This window comes from Aptenodytes patagonicus, chromosome 1 (genome assembly GCF_965638725.1).
Source record: "Aptenodytes patagonicus chromosome 1, bAptPat1.pri.cur, whole genome shotgun sequence".
Taxonomy (NCBI): Eukaryota; Metazoa; Chordata; class Aves; order Sphenisciformes; family Spheniscidae; genus Aptenodytes; species Aptenodytes patagonicus.
In genome coordinates, this window is record NC_134949.1 from 24,647 (window position 1) to 44,047 (window position 19,401).

Below are 19,401 nucleotides of genomic sequence, written 5' to 3' on the forward strand. Positions count from 1 at the left end.
TGCAGGATGCGGCCCTAGTGTGGGGTCAGGGTGCAGGATGCAGCCCAGCACCGGGCCCGGGGCAGGGGCTGGCAGATGCTCACACAAGGGGACTGGCACTGGCATGGGCAGACGGCAGCTCCCACCCGGTGTCCCCACGCCCCGTCGATGCTCCGGGCCCTCCTCAGCTGAATTGGGGTGCACGGCTGGAGGTTGCACCCCCACCCCCCCTTGGGGATGTGGGTGACAGTGGCCCCTGCGCCCAGCTGCAGGAGGGACCCCGGCTCGGCAGCCCACGGTGGTCGCAGCATCCGTGCCTGCTCCGGGGATGTCACTGCATTGCCACCTCCCCGTCACCCCCTCACTGTGTCCCTCTGCGCGGGGACATCGGGCAGTTCTGGCAGCGCAGGAGGGGAAGCAGGCAGGGGCACAGAAAGGGGGGGTAAGGCAGGGTGTGAAGGCAGGAGCTTGGGTACAGGGTGTGCAGGCAGGGTGTGGGTGCCGGGTGGACTCAGCCTGTGTCCCAGAGCCGGAGCATCCCGGGACAAAGTGCCCGTGGGGGGGGGGCTCCAAGCCCTGTGCCGGGCCTGCCTGGCCCCTCGCCCACCAAGCAGCTCTGGGCTGGCTGGACCCCCCGTGCCCCCAGCAGACACCCTGCGGGTGCTGACCGGGCTGCGTCGAAGCTCTGCAAGCTCGATGGGTGCGGGCAGCTGGCGGGAGGAGGGTGCTGGCCACCTCCAACTGTCGGGCGCTGCACGGGGCAAGGCGTCCCGCAGTGCCAGACACGGCCGAGGGGCTCTGTGCAGTGCACATCTCTGCCGCCGTGCCCCGCTGCACACTCCCCGTCACCGCTACGTAGGCGGCTGGCGGGCACGGCTCACCGGTCACCGCCCCACGGCACCTTTCATCCGCTGCCCCAGGAGCTGCTGACGCACCCGCTGCCTGCACCCACTGGCCGGTGCCCACCGGCTGCCAGGACCCCTGTGGGGACGCGGCGGGTGCCAGGGTCCCCAGCCCAGGGTGCGCCTGCCCGATGCAGGGGTCCCCAGCCCGATGGCGGGTGCAGAGCTGGGCAGGGGCTCACACCAACAGCCTTTATTGGAAACATGTACAGAGCAGCAACACCCTCGCTGCCCCCTCCCCGCCCCCCCCCCCCCCCCCGCCTTGCCCAGCACCAGGGCTCAGAGCAGCCCCCACCAGCCCCGGCTCCGTGTCGTCCCCTCCCCCGGGCTGGGGTCTGAGCCCACCCCCCCCCCTCAGTTCCCCGCCTTCTCAGCCGGCTTGTCGAAGAGCTTGGCGACGTCCAGCATGGCCTGGCGGATGTTCCTCCCAAAGCGCTTCGAGTCCTGCGGGGCAGCACCCGTGAGCCCCGTGGCCCCTGCCCCCTTGAGAGCAGGACCCCTGTGGCCCCTGGCCCCCTGAGAGCAGGACTCACCTCCCCCCCCCCTCCCCCCAGCCCCTGGGGCACCCCCTGCACCCTGGGACCCCTGGCAGGTCCCACACAGGCAGCACCACAAGCCTGGAGTGAGGTGGGGGTCCCACAGGAGGAGGGCTGGGACGCGGCATGGTGGGGATCCCATGGGAGAGGGGCTGGGATGCAGTGGGGTCAGGGTCAAGGGGCTGCCCCAGGCCCATGGGGACCGCACAGGAGACCCTACAGCATGGATGGCAGCGGCAGCACCGGGAGAGCCACCGCTGCCTGCCCTGCCCTGCCCTGCCCGGCCCTGCCTGGGGAGCCCCCAACCCCCCTCTCAGGGGACCCCCCAGCCCCAGCCCCGGGGCTCTCACCGTCTCGGAGCTGGAGAACTTGCTGGAGACGTGGAAAGTGATGAGGTTCTCGCCCGCAATGATGTAGGAGACGCCGTAGCCATCGTCCGCCACCTGCGGGGGGGGGGGGGGGGGGGGGGGATGGGGGGGGGATGAGCAGGGCCACGGCACCCCTGGGGGCACCGGGCACCCACCTGGGGCACCCGCCGGGGGCACCCGCCTGGGCCATGGGGCAGGGGGCACCCGGCGTGGGGCACGTGCCTGACCCAGAGCCACGGCAGGGTATGTGCTACAGACCTACAGTCCTGCCCCTTGCACACCCACACGCCCACCCCCCTGCACACCCACACGCCTGCCCCCTTGCACACCCACATGCACACCCACACGCCCGCCCCCCCTGCACACCCGCCCCCCCTGCACACCCACATGCCTACCCCTTGCACACCCACACGCCCGCCCCCTTGCACACCCACACGCCCGCCCCCCTGCACACCCACACGCCTGCCCCCTTGCACACCCACATGCACACCCACACGCCCGCCCCCCCTGCACACCCGCCCCCCTGCACACCCACATGCCTACCCCTTGCACACCCACACGCCCGCCCCCCCTGCACACCCACACGCCTGCCCCCTTGCACACCCACATGCACACCCACACGCCCGCCCCCCTGCACACCCGCCCCCCTGCACACCCACACGCCTACCCCTTGCACACCCACACGCCCGCCCCCTTGCACACCCACACACCCGCCCCCCTGCACACCCACACGCCTGCCCCCTTGCACACCCACATGCACACCCACACACCCGCCCCCCTGCACACCCACCCCCCTGCACACCCACACGCCTACCCCTTGCACACCCACACGCCCGCCCCCTTGCACACCCACCTGCCTGCCTCCACCCTGTGCACACCTCCCCCCTCCTTGCTCCCCCCCAGCCCTGCTGACCCTCCCCCCCCCCCCCCCAGGCCCCCCAGGCCCCCCGGGGGATGCTCACGGGGCCAAAGCCACCGCCGGTGGAGACGAGGTCAGGGTGCTTGCTCAGGTCGCACAGCTTCAGCTGCTGCTGCGGCGTCTGGCTGGTGGAGAGGCGCCAGGGCTCCGACAGCACCTGCCCGGAGCAGGCGTCAGTGCCTCTGGCCAAGCACCCCACTGTGCCCCAATGCACCCTGCTACACCCCGCTGCACCCCATTGCGCCCCGCTGCAACCTGCTGCAGCCCACTGCCCACAGGCGCACAGGGCCTGGCAGGTACGTGTGTGCTGGTGTCACCGTGTGGGGCGCGGGCGCTGCACACCCGCGTGGCACAGGCAACCGCATCCCCGCGCACAGCCCGGCTGCAGCGCCCGGCTGGCTGTGCCACGCGCAGGGTGATACGCACAGGGTGCTGTCGCTGTGGCATGCGGCGACACGCCAGCGATGGCAGCTGGACGCATGCGCCCGAGCCACGTGCAGTGCGTGCTGCCCTTGCACACGCGTGTGCTGGTGACACACATAAGGGGGGGGTGGCTTTCCCTCCGCATGCCCATGCAGCCCCCTGCGTGCCACGTGTGTCACCATCACGGCGCGGTGCTGTGCAGTGCCGTGTGCCCCCGCACCCGCCTGGGCTCACCTGGGCCAGGAAGGGGGACTGCACCCCCAGGTAGCGGGACACCACGTAGAGGCAGAAGAGGTGCCGATCGATGCCGGCCCCGGTCATGGCCATGCGGTACATGTGCTGATGCTTCTCGGCCGCCAGCTTGAAGAGCTGCTGGCGCTCGGCTCGCTGCGGGGAGAGCTGGGCTCAGGGGCAAGGCAGGCTGGGGTCCCATCACCCCTAACCCGGCCACACCGGGTCCTCTGCGCGGGGTGAGTCCTCCCTGGTCCTGCCCGGGGGAGGCAACAGCTGCGCAGCTCTGGAGGAGACGGTTCCGAGGGATGGGGACCTCTCCCAGGGACAGGGATGTCCCCAAGGGATGGGCACCTCTCCCAGGGACAGGGATGTCCCCAAGGGATGGGGATCTCCACAGGGACTCCCTCCAGAGATGGGCACTTTCTCTAGGGATGGGGACGTCCCCAAGGACTATGCCAGAGATGGGGCCCTCCCTGAGAGATCTTCATGAGCGATGGGGACCTCCGTGAGGGACGGGGACCTCCGTGAGGGATGGGGACCTCCTCCGGAGATTGGCACTTTCTCCAGGGACAGGGTCATTCCCAAGGAATAGGAACATCTGCCAGAGATGGGGACCTCCCCAAGGGATGAGGACTGCTGTGAGGCACGGGGACCTCCCCTCGTGACAGGGACCTCTATGGGGGATGGGGACCTCCCCAGGGACCACCAGGGAGAGGGGAGGTGCTGGCTGAGCCAGGCTGTGCAGAGACAGCCCCGACCCAGCTGGGGACAGCAGAACGGAGCCAAGGGCTCGGAGGGGAGGTCCGGGGAGGAGGGGTTGGGGGCTGGAGACTCGGACCCTGGCGCATTGCTCACAGTCTGCCGGGCATCCCCCATGCTGCGCACGAAGGCGGTGGACTCGGCGGTGCAGGACCTTACTGTCTCCGTCCGGCCCTCACGGAAGAGCCGTGTCATGGAGGCCTCGTAGGTGAGGCAGAAGCAGCCCTTGTCCTGCGGAGAGGCCAAGTCAGACCGGGGCGTGCCCGGAGAATGCTGTCCCCTCCCCATCCCCGTCGCCGTCGCCATCCCCATCCCTGTCCCTGTCCCCATCCCCATCCCTGTCCCGTCCAGGGCAGCTCACGCGGAAGTGGGCGAGCTGCAGGGAGATCTGGATGAAGGCGTCGGGGCTGGTCCGGCACTTCTTGATCAGCCCCTTCCCAAAGTCGGAGAACTGGAAGCAGCAGAAGTCCACGTCGTCGGCCAGCGCCTTGGCCAGGCGGTACGAGCTCTCGATGGTGGCACGGCACTGCGGAGAGGCGCAGCCGTGGTGGACAGGGTGTGCGGCACCAGCCTCCAGCCCCCCCATCACCCGGGGTGGAGGGACGCTGACGGCTCAGCCCCAGCCCTGGGCACAGCCAGGGGCACCGGGACACCGGAGGGCCAATGGGTCCCCGGTGCACTGATGCCGTGGGGCACAGGGGGTGGCCGGGGTGCAGAGAGCCCACCCTGATGCTGTGGGGCGCAAGGGGGTGGCCGGGGTGCAGAGAGCCCACCCCGAAGCTGTGGGGCGCAGGGGGTGGCTGGGGTGCAGAGAGCCCACCCTGATGCTGTGGGGCGCAGGGGGTGGCCGGGGTGCAGAGAGCCCACCCTGATGCTGTGGGGCGCAGGGGGTGGCCGGGGTGCAGAGAGCCCACCCCGAAGCTGTGGGGCGCAGGGGGTGGCCGGGGTGCAGAGAGCCCACCCTGATGCTGTGGGGCGCAGGGGGTGGCCGGGGTGCAGAGAGCCCACCCTGATGCTGTGGGGCGCAGGGGGTGGCCGGGGTGCAGAGAGCCCACCCCGAAGCTGTGGGGTGCAGGGGGTGGCCGGGGTGCAGAGAGCCCACCCCGAAGCTGTGGGGTGCAGGGGTCTGACTGGGGTGCAGAGAGGCCATCCTGAAGCTGTGGGGCGCAGGGGGTGGCCGGGGTGCAGAGAGCCCACCTCGAAGCTGTGGGGCGCAGGGGGACCCCAAGAGCTTGCCTGCAGGGCCAGGGTGGGGGCACTCGGGGGTTGGACCCACCTCCTGGGGGATGTCCCACTGGAGACGCTGGGGTGGGGCGAGCAGGGTGTCGGGCTCGCCCAGGCAGTGACCCCTCTCCGTGTAGCCCAGCTCGAATTTGTCTGTCGCCAGCGCGAACTGGGGAGAGAGGTGCCCCTGAGCGTGGGGCACTGGCCCCATGGCCCCCCGAGCCCCCCCAGCATCGCCCCATCCCCCCCCCCCAGTCCCCCCCCCCGGCTGTCCCACTCACCCCAGGGCAGCCCCACACCCCCCACCACCGCAGCCCCACTCACCCCAGCTTGTCCCAGGGCTCCCCCCAGGGCAGCCCCCTGGGACGCACCCTGCCCCCAGGAGGGGGGTGCCCAACTGGGGTGCCCAGCTGGGGGTGTCCCATGGAGGTGCTCAGCCTGGGGGTACCCAGCCTGGGGATGCCCACCTCTGGGGGTACCCAAATGGGGGTTCCCACCCTGGGGGTCCCCAACAGGGGTGCCCAATAGGGATGCCCGCCTGGGGGTGCCCACTGGGGATTCCCATCCTTGGGGAGCCCAATAGGGGTGCCCAGCTGGGGTGCCCTATATGGGTGCCCAGCCTGGGGGTGCCCAGCTTGGGGGCACCCCCCTCCACCCTCCCCGTTACCTCCCAGAGGTGCCCGATGATGGGCGCGTCGGCCCAGGAGTGCTCGGCGTTGGCCCCCAGCTTCCCGTTCTTGTAGACCACCAGGGTGAAGGACTTGTCGAACCAGCTGCGGGGAAGGGGGGGGGTGAGGGCAGGGTGGGCGCCGCGGGGGTGGGTGGCTGGGGCGGGGGGGGGTTGGGGGGGGTACCAACCGGTCGTAGCACTGGCCGTGCAGCAGGGACTTGGCGTAGGCGTCCATGCAGCCCTCCTGGCCCGGGCTGTAGCCGTGCTCCTCCTCGTCCAGCGTCAGGAAGAAGGCCGCCCGCTCGATGGCATCCAGCGACGCCTTGTTCTTCCCGTGGCTGAAGAACCGGGCTCGAGCCTCGGCCCAGGGCACCCTGCCGGCACCGCCAGCGTGAGGGCGCGGGGGGGCTGGTGATGGCCAGATCCACCACCATCTGCCAAGCCCCCCTGAGCCCACCTCCCTGATCCACACCGTAGCCCCCCACCCATGGGTGGCACCAGGGTCCGGCACCGGGAGTGTGAGAGCGTGGGGCTGGCGATGCCCACTGTCCCGCGAAGATCCCCGAGCCCACCACCTCCACACCCCAGCTCCCACCCATAGGTGGTCCCAGGGTCCAGCACCGGGAGCGTGAGGGTGCAGGGCTGATGATGCCCACCGTCCTGCAAAGCCCCCCCGAGCCCACCGTCCCAACCCACACCACAGCCCCCACCCATGGGAGGTCCCAGGGTCCGGCACCAGGAGCGTGAGGGCGTGGGGCTACTGATGCCCACCATCCCGCCAAGCGCCCCAAGCCCACTGCCCCCATGTCCCGACCCATGCTGCAGTCCCCCCACCCATGGGTGGCCCCCGGGTCTGGCACCAGGAGCCATGAGGTTGCGGGGCTGGTGATGCCCACGGTCCCGCTGAGGCCCCCGAGCCCACTGCCCCCATGCCCCGACCCACGCTGCAGCCCCCCCCAACACGGGTGGCCCCAGGGTCCCCATCCTGGAGCATCTCGTCCATCCCCTGGGGCCCTGCTCCCACCGCCCCGGGCAGCGTGCACAGCATCCACAGCCTGCCCGGAGCGTGAGGACCCCGTGGTGGTGCCGGCACCTCTCGCCGGCGGTGAGTGCCGCCAGCTGCTCCTCGCCGGGCTGGGGGGGCGAGGGGTCGTCCAGGATGCGCTGGAACTGCAGCTCCAGGTCCCGGGGCCGCAGCAGCTGCCCCCCGTAGTAAAGCCAGACCTTGTAGAAGCGGCCCTTGTGGTAGACGGCCAGGTGCTTGCTGTCCACCAGGTGCAGCAGTGTGTCTGGGGGGGGGGGGAGGGGTGACACCGGTGTCACGGCCACCCCACGGCTCCAGGACCCCACCCAGGACAGACCCCGCACGGGGTGCCCCCCCCGGCCCCCCGTACCCGTCTCCTTGCCGGGGATGCGGGTGGTGTTGAACATCCGTTCCGACTGGTAGGAGCACATGGGCACAATGCCCAGCGCCATCACCTGTGCGGGGCAGCCATGAGGGGGGGGCCAGGGCGCCTGCGCCCCCACCTCCACCCCCTGTACCCCCCAACCCCGGCCCCCCTGAGTCTCCCAGCAGCCCCGTGACCCCGTGCCAGCCCCACGGCGACTCCCCCCGGCCCTACCCCTGCCTCACAGCCTCCCCTGCCCCCCTGCTCCCCCCAAACCCCCCAGCCCCACCGGACCCCCCCAGCCCCCCAGGTGCTCACCGGGGGGATCTCCCCGCGGTCCAGCTTGCGGCGGTACAGCAGGATGGCGTGCACCACGTTACCTGCCCGGGCAGCCTGGACGTGGCTGGGGGTCACGTAGAGAAAATCCTGGGGACGAGGGATGGGGCTTGGTGACGATGCCGGGGAGGACCCGGTGGGGCTTTCGGTCATGCCGGCAGTCGTCCCCCCCCTTACCATGGCATAGTAGTTGCTGTTGACCATGAGCGGGCTGCGGCTGCGCAGGTAGACGTACTGCTCCCACCAGTCGCTCACCTGCAGCGACAGGGACAGGGATGGGGACGGGGTGCAGGACCCCCTGCCCCTAATGACCCAGCTGGGCCACCCAGGAAGACCCAAGTCCCCCCTTCCCATGATCATGGGGGGACAACAGGACCGTGGGTTTGGGTTGGGGTCACCATCCCTGCTGCTGGAGGTGGGGGGACCACCGCCACATCCCCCCCACTCCAGCACCCGAGAAGCCCAGGGTACTCACGTAGTTGGTTGTCCACCAGGACTTGAGGATCAGGTACTTCTGCAGCCGTGGAGCTGTCTTCTCCTTGAACTCCTTGGCCAGAGCCTCCATCTTACTGTACTTCTCGTCATCCATGAGCGGGCGCACCGACTCCAGGTACTGCAGGGAGGGGGCTCAGTGTGACACCCCCCACCCCCTCCTCGTCCCACCATGGATGGACACCCCCCTCCCCGGTCCTATCCCAGCCCCTTACCCGGGTGATGGTGGCCTCCACGGGGGGCACAGGGAGCTTGGGCAGAGAGGTCTGGAAGCTGTAGAGCAGGGGCTTGCGGACAGACAGCACCTTCATCAGCGCCTGCCAGGCACGTGGAGAGGATGGAGGGGATGGGGCAGAGCTGCAGGACCACGGCATGCCCATGCATCACCCGCACACCAGCTCCTGCTGCCGGCACTGGGAGTCCTGTGTGTGCCGGCTGCGCCACAGCCGGGTCCTAGCCCTCCATCCTCCTGCTGCACCGCAGCCGGGTCCTAGCCCTGCATGCTGCTCCTGTCCCAGCCCTGCACACCCCTCTGTCCCAGCCCTGCACGCTGCACCTGCACTGCAGCTGGGTCCCAGCCCTGCACGCTCACCTTGTCCCAGCCCTGCATGCTCACCCTGAACCACAGCCGCATCCCAGCCCTGCACGCTACCCCTGTCCCAGCCCTCCACACCCCTCTGTCCCAGCCCGGCATGCTCCCCTGCACCGTGGCCGGTCCCAGTCCTGCACTGCAGCTGGGTCCCAGCCCTGCATACTGCTCCCGCACCGCGGCTGGGTCCCAGCCCTGCATGCTCATCCTGCCCCAGCCCTGCATGCTGCCCTGCACCACAGCCGGGTCCCAGCCCTGCCCGCTGCCCCTGACATCCTGGCCTGGGCAGCTGCTCCTGCCTGTGCCCACCCGGGCAGAGCTGCACGGAGCGGCTCCCGGCCTCGCTGCCTGGTTCCTGCGGCTCCTCTGGGCCTTCGGCACCCACCGTCTCCGTGCCACGGAGCAGGCTCAGCTCGTCCCCACCGTCAGCAGCTTCGCAGCCCCCGCCAGCACCCCGGCACCCACCGTGCTGTACATGCACACACGCACACACACGTGCACACGCACACACATGTGCACACGCACACATGCACACATGCATGCAGACGCAGATGCTCTGCACCCCGTGCCGCAGCATCCTCCTGCACCCACGCCGGCAGCACCCTGGCTTGGCACCACTTGCCCTGCCCTGCTGGGCCGGTGCCAGTGCTGGGTGCCGGTGCCGGCTGCAGGCGCCGCTCACCACCCAGATCCTGGTGCTGCGGCTCATCTTGCCATGGGGCTCGAACATCCAGCCGTGGTAGGAGAGGAGCAGCTTCAGCGCCTGCCGGAAGAGCAGGACGGCAGAGAGCCAGACGCCAGTGGAGAAGAGCGCGGCGCTCACCATCGTCCGGCTCTCGTAGCTCAGGAGGCGGCTGCAAGGGCAGAGGGGGTGAGGGGGGGGACGTGACGGGCTGGGGGACGTCCCCATGCAGGGCCATGCCCGTGGTGTTGAGGGACATGAAGTGGGACCCCACCCCCCCCCCGGGGGAGGTCTCCAAGTGGGGCTGTGCCCATGGGGTAGAGATGTGTGGGGTGGGACCCCCTGGGGGATGCTGCAGGCCCCCATGGCCATGCCGGTGGAGTTGGGGACATGCAGGGTGGGTGCCCCTGGGAGACAGGGCAAGGTAGGGCTGTGCCCATGGAGTTGGGGGATGCATGGGGTGGTCTCCACCAAGGGGCATGGCAGGTGGGACCATGCCCATGAGTTGGGACATGGCAGGTGGTCCCCACCAAGGGATGTGGCTGGTGGGGCCGTGCCCGTGGGTTGGGGGGGGTGGTCCCCTTCCAGGGGATGTGGCGGGTGGGACCATGCCCATGGGGTGTGGGGGGGTGGTCCCCCCGGCCGAGCTGCCTGCGCTTACCTCTCAGGCAGGCAGTGGCGGATGCGGGCGATCATCCCCAGGGAGGGGTCGACCTGGCAGTAGAAGGAGCCGGCGGTGGCCATCACGACCACCATCCAGCTGGAGGGGGAGGCGGGGTAGACGCCGGTCAGGAAGCTGTTCTGTGGGCACAGGGGGGTCAGGGTGGCAGGGACGGCAGGGATGGGAGGGTCCGACCGTCCAGCTAACCCTGGCTGGGCCCACCTTGGCGCGGACCAAGCGCTTCTTCCAGGAGGAGATGCCGGCGAGGTAGAGCTGCTTTACCGCCTCGCGGCTGAGGTGGAAGTCTAAGCCCTCGGGGGTGACGGTGAACTGGAAGGCCACGGCCTGGTGAGCCTCCGCCATCCTGGGGGTCTGCCAGCACCTGCAGGGGGGGCACGGGGATGGTCACCCCCGGGACACGCTGCCCGGGATGGAGGGGGGACCTCTGCCTGGCCCCAGCGCCCCAGCTCGGTGGGCAAAGCCATGGAGGGGGGCGGTGCGTGCCCTTGCCCGAGGGGGGGCCGTCTGCCATGGCGCTGCCCCGGCCAGCACGGTGCATGGGCACCGGAGTGGCCTCGGAAGTGGCGTGTCCGCCACAGTGCCAGGACGGCTGCGTCCCATGGGAGCCTGCCAGCTCGGTGCGCACGCTGCCTGCTGCGGCCCCGTCCCAGTCACGCGGCGCTGGCCGGGCGCCCACTGAGGGAAGGGTCAGTGCCGCCACCGGCCCTGGCACCGTCCCCAGCGCTCAGGGAGAGGGGACGGTGGCGTGGACACACCCCCGCTCGCGGGCAGCTGCCCGGCCCCTGCCCACAGCAAAACCCTCGGAGGACGAGGCAGCACCTGCCCCTGTGCCAGTACGCGGCACACGCCGTCCCTGTGCAGGCAGCCGCGGCTGCGCTGGGAACGCCGCTGGCCGAGGCAGCAGCAGGAGCTGCAGGGCGAGCAGGGACCCCTCTGCGGGCACAGCCGGGCTCCCGTGGGGTCCCTGGGGACCCTCCGGTGTCAGCGCAGCCGGTGCCAGCCTGGGGCTCAGCCCGAGGGCTGCTGGGCCTGCGGTTTCTGCTGGAGCCCAGGCCTCGGGGTAGGGGGGGCCTCAGGGCGGGGGGAGCCCCCGGTGCGGGTGTGCTAAGGGCGCCCTTTCACAAGGGCGTCCTTGGGCTGAAGGTAAACAGCAGCAGCTCGGCAAGAGCCAGGTCACGCCACTACCGCTACCACTGCACCGCACTGCACTGCACGGCTACACTGCACTGCGTCGCTCTGCGCTGTGCTGCACCACACAGCTACACTGCGCTGCACTGGGGTGCATTGCACTGCACCGCACTGCATCGCTCTGCGCTGTGCTGCACCACACTGCGTTACACTGCCCCGCACGGCACGGCACTGCCCTGTGCTGCGCTGCCCCACACGGCACTGCATTAAACTGCGTCACCCTGCACTAAAGTGCACCGCAGTGCGTGGCACTGCCCGGCTGCAGGCTGCACTGCACCACACCCCGCTGCAGGCAATCACCCTGAACTGCACGGCATGGCACGGCACTGCATGGCACTGCACAGCACTGCACGGCATGGCACAGCACAACACGGCTGCAGGCTGCACTGCACCGTTGCATGGAATCACCCTGCACTGCACTGCACTGCACGGCACAGTACGGCATGGCACTGCACTGCACGGCGCGGCACAGCATGGCCCGGCACTGCGCTGCACGGCACTGCATGTCACGGCACGGCAGTGTCACCGCAGGCTCCCGGGGACCCCGCAGGGCCCATGTCCGCGGGTGGGACGAGGCCCCCGTGGGGCCGGGCCCCCCCCGCCCCGCAGCGAGCGCCGCAAGGTCACCGGGGCGCCGGGGGCCGCGCCGGGCCCGCCGGGACGCGCAGCCCCGGAGCCCCTCGGAGGGGCGGCCCCGCCAGAAACCGCCGCCCGGCCCACGGAGCCCTCCCCGCGGCCCTCGGGCCCCACTCCCGGGGCTGCGCTGCGGGCCGGGGGCGGCGGGGCGGGGGGCGGCGGGACCGGGGCAGCACAGGCACGACCCACAGCAGCGCGGGGAGCCGTGGGGCACGGGGTGCAGAGGGGGTCTGGAGGACGCTCCCCCACGGACACGGGTGGGGACCCGGCGCCGGGCGGGGCGGGTGCGGGGCCGCGGGGTCCCCCGTCGCCCGGGGGTGCCCGCCCCGTGCGGCCCCCGCCCCCGCGGGGCTCCCCCACGCGTGGGTCCCCCCGCCCGCCCGCCCGGGTGCCCGGTACCTGCTCGGGGGCGCGGACGGCGGGCGGCAGCCCCGGGGACGGCGGCTCCCTGCGCCCGCTGCGCCCCGGCGGCGGTAACCGGACACCGACCGCGGGCGGGACCTGCTCCATGGCCCGAAATGGCAGCGGCGGCCGCCGCTCCTCCCCCGCACCGCCCGCGGCCCCGCTCCTCCCCCGGGCAGGGACCGGCACCCCGGGCAGGGACCGACATCCCGGGAAAGGACCGGCACCCCGGGAAAGGACCCGCACCCAGGAAGGGACCGGCACCCCGGGCAGGGACCGGCACCCCGGGAAAGGACCGGCACCCCGGGCAGGGACCCGCACCCGGGCAGGGACCCGCATCCCCGGGCAGGGACCGTCTTCCCCAAGAAGGGACCCGCACCCTGAGAAGGGACCTGCATCCCCGGGCAGGGACCGTCTTCCCCAAGAAGGGACCCGCACCCTGGGAAGGGACCTGCATCCCTGGGAACAGACCGGCACCCTGGCCCTGCACCCCAAGGAGAGACCGGCTCCCCCAGGCAGGTCCCTGCGCCACTGCAAGCCGGTTCCCCCATCCCGGCTCTGCTGTGGGCAGCGTGGCCATGGGCCATGGGGCTGTCCCGGGGGTCCGTGCATGGGGCAGGGCTGTGCAGGGCCTGTCCCGCTCCCTGGACCATACAGGGCCATGGGGACAGATCCTGCCGTGCCACGGCAGCAGAGCAGGGCAGGCAGAAGAGAGGCCACTGCCCACCGTGCTCGGGAGGCCCTGGCCTTCTCCTCCCCGCTCGCTCTGGAGCAGACCGGAGGCAGCTGCCCGTGCTGCCCGGCCGCAGCTGGAAGGGCATCTGGAGGAGACTCCAGCGCAGCAGCAGCACTGCCCGCTGGCCACGGCCCCCCCAGACCCCGTCCTGGGGGAAGGGCTGCCTCCCCAGCAATGGTGGGGGTGCATGCGGGGCGCACACACGTGCACGCTGCTGCAGCTGCATGTGTGCTCGGGTGTGTGCGCAGTGCCTGCCATGGCCAGGGCTCAGCCCCGGGGCAAGACCCCCAGGCCTCTGCTCCGCTCCTGGCTTGGGGCCAGGCGGCCGGCAGGGAAGGAGCCCCCAGCCCGTGCCCTGCTGAGCTGCCTGCCGGCCATGGGGCTATAAATAGCCGGTATGTGGGTGAAAGAGGAGCTGGGCGAGCGCTGAGGGGGAGTGCTGGGCCCCGACCCCCCATGCTCGGCTCCACCGTGTGCCAGTGGGCAGCTCCCGGCCGGGGCAGCCTGGGCCAGGCAGAAGGCAGTGCAGCGCAGCCCCGGCCAGGGGGTGCAGGGGAAGGTGGCCAAGGGGAAGGCGAAGCCACGAGCCCCCGCCGCTCCGGGAGCTGGTGATGGGGAAGGTGTCGTTGAAGAGCTGCGCCATGCCAAAGCTCCACTCATTGCCGTGGATGGACAGAGCCGTGACCCGCTGCCAGGCCCGGCTAGGAGCAGGCAGAGCCCTGCAGGGGCCGTGTGCCAGGGCTGGGGGGGCCCAGGCTCTCCTTGCGGGGGGTGCAGAGCTGCCTCCGGGACCTCCTGCACCCCCCGGGGGAGACCAGCACCCCAACGCACCCGCTCCCTCCGCCCGCCAGGCCAGCCCCAGCAGCAGCACCAGGGCGGGGAGCCAAGTCCCTCGGCACCGGCACCCACGGGCTGGGTCAGGACCAGGGTCTGAAGCCCCGGGGCTGGGGCTGCACTGGGGGTGTGGGGCTGAGGTCTGGGGTAAGCCCGGCTCCCCCCTGCTCCCACGCCGCCTGCGAGCCCCCACGGGCCCTGGTCAGCTCACGGCCCCAGGGCTCTGCCGACTGCACCATGGGCCAGGGAAGGTCCTGGGGGGGCCGGGGTGGCCTGGAGCAGGGGGTGGACACAAGCCAACCAACACCCCGGCTCTGGGGGAAACAGAGACCATCAGGCAGGGGAGGGGGCGAGCAGCGAACCCATGCCTGCCTGCTCCCCTAAGCACCCGCAGAGCATTGCCCCTTCCCGGTGGGGCTGCAGCGGGGGTCAGGATAGCACCAGACATCACCCAGAGATGCAGACAGAATAACCGAAGGCCTGGAGCAGCGCAGGCGGGAGGAGATGGGGCAGCATCTCCTCTGCCATGGTGCAAACCAGAGCTGCCACGATGGGCGAGACCCTCCTCACTGGCCGCAGGGGCAGGGTGGGGGGCAGCACCCGCCCCAGGGTGTGGGGTGGGCACTGGGAGCATACCTCCAGGGCGAGGGATGGGGCATGGCCCCGGGCTCCTGTGTCTCCATCGCAGCCTGTGCCCCCCGCCATCCCCTCCAGCCCGGCCCTGGGCAGGCATAAGCTGCGGCACCCGCTGCCCATCCCAAGTCACAGCCCCCGCCGACCACCCCAGTGCTGGCTGGAGGCTCTGGGGAGGGGGGTGGCACATGCTGCTGTGGGGCAGCCCCCCACCTGCTGCAACAGCCCAGCAGTAGGAGGCAGGACAGCCTGGGACAGCCCGGGGCTGCGGTCGAGCAGGGAGGAGGTGGTGGCCGCGGGGACATGGACAGCAAGCAGGCGCCATGCACGACCGCAGCGTTTATTGGTCTGAGGACAGTTTACATTCTGCTGTCGGGAGGGGAGGGAAGGAGCAGCTGCCGGCCCCGGCCCCGGCCCCGGCCCGGCCGAGCAGCGAGGCCGCACGGCCAAGAGCCGCAGGGAAGCCAGGCTGGGGCACAGGGGCCGGCGGAGCAGCTCGCAGGTCCTGCCTCGGCCCCAGAGGTCTGGGAAGGGGTGTGGGGGGGAATGAGACGCAAGGGTAGGTCCCCCACACCCCTCTGCCCCCAGCAGCACCCTGGGACCTCTCAGCATCCCTGCCTGGACCCCTCTCGACAGGCAGGACCACAGCTCCAGGCAGGACCGTGCAAGGGGCAGCCAGGACAGCCGAGGCACCCGTTCCCCGCCCTGGTCCAGGCTGCACCAGCCTCCCCCTTGCTGGCCAGGGCAGGGGGCTCCCACCAGCTGGGACCCGCAGCTCAAGCCCCGCTCAGTGCCAGCAGCGCAGAGGCAAGGGACACGCCGCCACGGGGGGGACGTGCCAGAGGCAGCGGGGGGCAGCCGCAGGCAGCACCACAGGGGCAGGCAGGGACAGGGCACTGCCAGGCAGGGCTGGGGCAACTGCCTCCCCCCTCTGCCGGGGGCCGTCTCTGCAGGAGTGATGGCAAAGACGCGGCCCCACGGCCGACGCGCCACCTCTCCAAGTAGGACGTCCCCTTTTCCAGGGGGCACGCGCCCGGGCAGACCCACCCCTCTCCCTGCATCCCTGCGCAGCCCTGGGGAGCAGAGACAGACACCAGCCCCCAAACCAGCAGCCCAGGCTGGGGGGCAGCCACCCTCGCAGCATGGGGGGCAGCCCACCCGGGAGGGGACATCGCGTCCCTGGCCTGCCCGGCGGCACGGGCGCTGCCGGGGCGGGCAGGGGGAGGCTGCGGCGTCGAGGCGCGTGCAGGCAGGGCTGAGGCAGCCGCTCTCAGGAGCACTGCGCCTTGTGCTGGAAGTAGGCCTCGAAGCGGCTCTGTGCGTAGTCCTGGGGCGAGAAAGGGGAGTCAGGGACTGCCTGCGCCCCCCCAATACCCCCAGTCCCCCGACCACCCCCCCGCCCCGACACCCTGCGTCAGAGGAAGGGCGATGTGCAAGGGATCCCCGGGCAAGCCCTGAACAAGGCACCCACGAGCAGCGCTCACCAGGTACCCGAACTCGATGGTGGAGATCTTCGCCTGCAGAATGGACCACAGGCCCCAGAAAAAGTGAGAGGCCAAAGCGAACCTGATGGAGAGCAGCCGTCAGCCCCGCCGGGACCCCCCTCCCCTGCCCCACACCAACGGCATGCAGGAGGGAGCAGGAGGAGGGAGGGTTTTGGGGATGCTGCCCTCTCTGCGCAGCGGGGACCAGGGGACGTACCCCCAGGACGGCCCCTGTGGCCGCAGGGAACCCCCTCTGCCCCGGCGTGCCCCTCACCGGTTGATCTCCGTGAGCATCTCCTCCTCGATGCGGGCCTGCTCCTCGTGCGTAGTGTCCCCGCGTCGCCCCGAGTCCTCCGAGAGGTAGTGCCGAATGAAATGCAGCTGGAAGGGGCACAGAGCAGGCAGGGACGCTGCCCATCGATGGCGGGCAGGGGGCTGGGCTGCCTGCACCGCCCCGGCACTGCCACGTCCGGCACACCCCCGCCAGCCTCCACGAGGCCCCCCCCCTGCCTCACCCCCCCTCGCTGGGAGCACCCCCTGCCTGCTGCCGAGGGACAGGGCAGCTCTACCTGCTGCTGCCGGCTGGGGTAGTTCTCCGGGGAAGCCTTGAAGAAGGGCCAGGAATCGTGGGTGTAGTTGTAAACCCACTCGCAGAAGTGGTTGCTGATATCGAAGCCCCTGGGGAAAGGGGAAGGTGAGCAGAGCCCCGGCCTCTCGCAAGCAGGAGACCGGACCCCCGCGCGGGGCCCAGCCCAGCCCAGCCCCCCCGCAGCCCCCAGACCCACCGGTAGTTGTAGCTGCTGTACTCGAAGTCAATGAGCATGAGCTTGTCGGAGGAGGAAGCCTCGTGCCCAGCCAGCAGCAGGATGTTCCCTGCGCAGAGACAGGGCTGGCTCAGGGTGGGCCGGGGGGGGACCCACCAGCTGTCCCAAAGCCGGGGGGGCAGCTGCAGGCAGGGGTGGGAGGGGCAGGGAGAGAAACCGACTGCAGGACCAGGCCTCTGCGAGGGGACGCAGCCGCCCGCCCGCTGCACTCACCCTCCTGGACGTCGTTGTGGCAGAAGACCACCGGCGAGGGGGTGGACTCCAACAGCTCCCTGCAGTTCAGGGGAGAGACGCCTCAGCAGGGGCAGGACCTGCCGGCCCTCGCCCACCAGCTGCAGGGACGCAGGGGCTGCCGCTGCCGCTGCACGTGGGCGGACAGAGCTACGGACAGAGCTGGGATCCAGAGCGCGAGGAGCCTGCCCCGGGGACGCAGGGACCCCTCCGAGAGCCATCCCCCAGGGCCTGCGCGGGGCCCTCGGGTGGAGGGCCCCGAGGACACGGGACAGAGGAGACCAGTTTCCACAGAAGCTGCGTCACCCCCGGCTCCCCACGGGGAGGCTGGCAACGAAACAGGGTCAGCCCCCGCCCTGTGCCATGCCAGTGGGCAGGTCAGGTTCACCTGAGGCTCTTCATCTCTTCCTGCAGGTTATAAGTCTTGAGGTGGTTGAACTTCTTCAGCTGCCCTTCCTCAGGGAAGGTGAGCTCCGAAATCTGCTTCAGGTACCTGGAGCGCAGGAGACAGCACTGCGGCGGGACGAACGCCCCTGGGCGCTGCCACCCCACCACATCACCTCCCTCCCCAGCCCAGCGCAGAGCCGGGGCCGCCGAGGAGCTGCCGCGGAGCTGTTCTGCGCCCTGTTCCCGTGGGCCCCGCCGGCAGCCAGCCGGGACACCTCCCCGTGCTCCGGACCCCGCGGGATTTCAGGGGCTGAGGTGATCTGGGAGCCCGCGCAGGACAGCGGCTGCCCTCACCACTCCATGGTCCCAAACAGCCACTTGGGCTCCTTGTTGAAGGGCATCACCATGCCGTGGAACCGGGACATCTTCACCGCGATCTCCTTGGAGATGTCGGGGTCCCGCAGGTCCTCGGTTCGCAGGCGCCGGCTCTGGGGGGGACACAGCAGCGATGTGAGCGGCCTGCCCGCCCCGGGGAGCCGGCTCTGCCCTCGGCAGCACGAGAAGCCCCCGTGGGGCGTCTCTTCCTGCGGCAGCCGGCCGGAGCTGGGGTGAGGAGCCCCCCGAGGCGGGCTCCCGCAGGATGGGGCCGGGGGGAGAGCCCGTCCCATACCGGAATGTACTGCTCCAGCCGCCCTTGGGGGAAGACCCCGTAGAGCCGTGGCCCCAGCGCCCGCTCGGCCAGGATGGCAAACATCACGCTCTCCAGCACCAGCGAGTCCACGCCCTGCGGACACAGCGAGCCCTCGCGGCCCCTGCCCCGGCAGCCCCGCAGGAGACACGGGGCAGCTGCCAGGCCCGGGCCGGGAGGAAGATGCCGGCAGAGGCCCGAGCCCTGCAGCTGCTCGGGAGCTGCCAGTCGGGGGGGCTCCCGGTCGTGGGGGGGTGCCCGGCACTGCCTGCGCTCACCTGCAGGATGGCCCCGTAGACACGCAGCAGGACCTGCCGGGGCTCGTCCCCCACGCTGAGGATGTGCTCCGGCAGCGCACACTTGAACAGCAGGTTACTGAGCCCCCCGCTGCGGGCACAGGTGGGTCAGGGGCTGCGGGGGTGTCACCGGGGGGGGGGGGGGGGGGGCTTGGGCATGGCGGGGGGGGCAACTGGGGTACCCGGAGGAGGATGCAACTGCGAGAGGGCCAGGGGCACTTGGGGGGTGGAGCGGAGGGGGGGGACTGGGGCACTTGGCAGGGGACTGGGCCACCGTTTGGGGGGTGGGGGGGGGGCAACTGGGGGACACTGTGGGGACGACTGGGCCACCGGTCAGGGGGGCAACAGGGGCACCGGGGGGACACACGACTTGGGGAGAGACTGGGGCTCCCGACGGGGGGATTGGGGAAATTGGACCGGGAGGGGGGGGACGACGACAGGGCCACCGCCGGGGGGGGGGGGACGGGACACGACGCACCGGGCCCCCGGTCGAGGGGGGACTGGGGCACCGGGGGGAGGATAACAGGGGCACCGGGGGGCACCGGAGGGTATGACAGGGACACCGGGGCGGCGCAGGGGGTCGCGGGGCGAGGACACCGGCGGGGGGGGGGGGGAGCCGGCTGCGGCTGCCGGTTCCGCCTCGTACCTGACGGGCCCGATACCGAACTCCTCGGGCCCGATGAGCTTCCAGGAACCGGCGAGGAACTCCCGGCACCAGGCGTAGGCCTGCAGGCGGGTGGCGGCGGGCACGGCCCCGTCCCCGGTCCCGCTCCCCCGTCCCGCCGCCGCCATGGCCGCCCCAGCCCCGTCCCGCCGGGCGGCGACGGGCGGCGGAGCCGCCCGTCGCGGCCCGGCGGGGCGGGGCTGGGGCGGCGGTCC

General features: G+C 71.4%; 2 protein-coding genes across 2 annotated transcripts; both read right to left on the minus strand.

Annotated features, from left to right (window-relative positions):
* Nucleotides 1-1,235: 1,235 nt before the first annotated feature.
* CPT1B (carnitine palmitoyltransferase 1B) lies at nucleotides 1,236-12,484 on the minus strand. Its single transcript, XM_076328565.1, has 19 exons — nucleotides 12,407-12,484; nucleotides 10,385-10,544; nucleotides 10,163-10,302; nucleotides 9,502-9,673; nucleotides 8,446-8,547; nucleotides 8,214-8,351; nucleotides 7,916-7,993; nucleotides 7,721-7,828; nucleotides 7,409-7,493; nucleotides 7,108-7,303; nucleotides 6,203-6,388; nucleotides 6,012-6,117; nucleotides 5,397-5,513; nucleotides 4,482-4,646; nucleotides 4,217-4,351; nucleotides 3,362-3,514; nucleotides 2,748-2,861; nucleotides 1,768-1,860; nucleotides 1,236-1,325 (listed from the first exon to the last, which is right to left on the minus strand). Exons 2-19 carry the CDS (start codon nucleotides 10,523-10,525, stop codon nucleotides 1,236-1,238), a joined length of 2,319 nt encoding a protein of 772 aa, XP_076184680.1. The 5' UTR covers nucleotides 10,526-10,544; nucleotides 12,407-12,484.
* A 2,454-nt stretch (nucleotides 12,485-14,938) lies between these two features.
* CHKB (choline kinase beta) lies at nucleotides 14,939-19,319 on the minus strand. Its single transcript, XM_076341107.1, has 11 exons — nucleotides 19,169-19,319; nucleotides 18,505-18,613; nucleotides 18,209-18,322; nucleotides 17,893-18,026; nucleotides 17,540-17,644; nucleotides 17,134-17,192; nucleotides 16,882-16,969; nucleotides 16,666-16,774; nucleotides 16,371-16,477; nucleotides 16,097-16,178; nucleotides 14,939-15,939 (listed from the first exon to the last, which is right to left on the minus strand). The coding sequence occupies exons 1-11, from the start codon at nucleotides 19,312-19,314 to the stop codon at nucleotides 15,883-15,885; spliced, it is 1,110 nt and encodes a 369-aa protein (XP_076197222.1). The 5' UTR covers nucleotides 19,315-19,319; the 3' UTR covers nucleotides 14,939-15,882.
* Nucleotides 19,320-19,401: the final 82 nt, after the last annotated feature.

Coding starts and splice junctions, on each gene's coding strand:
- CPT1B (XM_076328565.1), bottom strand. CDS start 10,525: ATGGCGGAGGCTCACCAGGCCGTGGCCTTCCAGTTCACCGTCACCCCC. Junction 7,494..7,720: donor ACCGCGGGGAGATCCCCCCG/GTGAGCACCTGG, acceptor TGCCCCGCACAG/GTGATGGCGCTGGGCATTGT. Junction 3,515..4,216: donor TGGGGGATGCCCGGCAGACT/GTGAGCAATGCG, acceptor CTCTCCCCGCAG/CGAGCCGAGCGCCAGCAGCT.
- CHKB (XM_076341107.1), bottom strand. CDS start 19,314: ATGGCGGCGGCGGGACGGGGGAGCGGGACCGGGGACGGGGCCGTGCCC. Junction 18,323..18,504: donor TCTACGGGGCCATCCTGCAG/GTGAGCGCAGGC, acceptor CTGTGTCCGCAG/GGCGTGGACTCGCTGGTGCT. Junction 16,775..16,881: donor TACAGCAGCTACAACTACCG/GTGGGTCTGGGG, acceptor CCCTTTCCCCAG/GGGCTTCGATATCAGCAACC.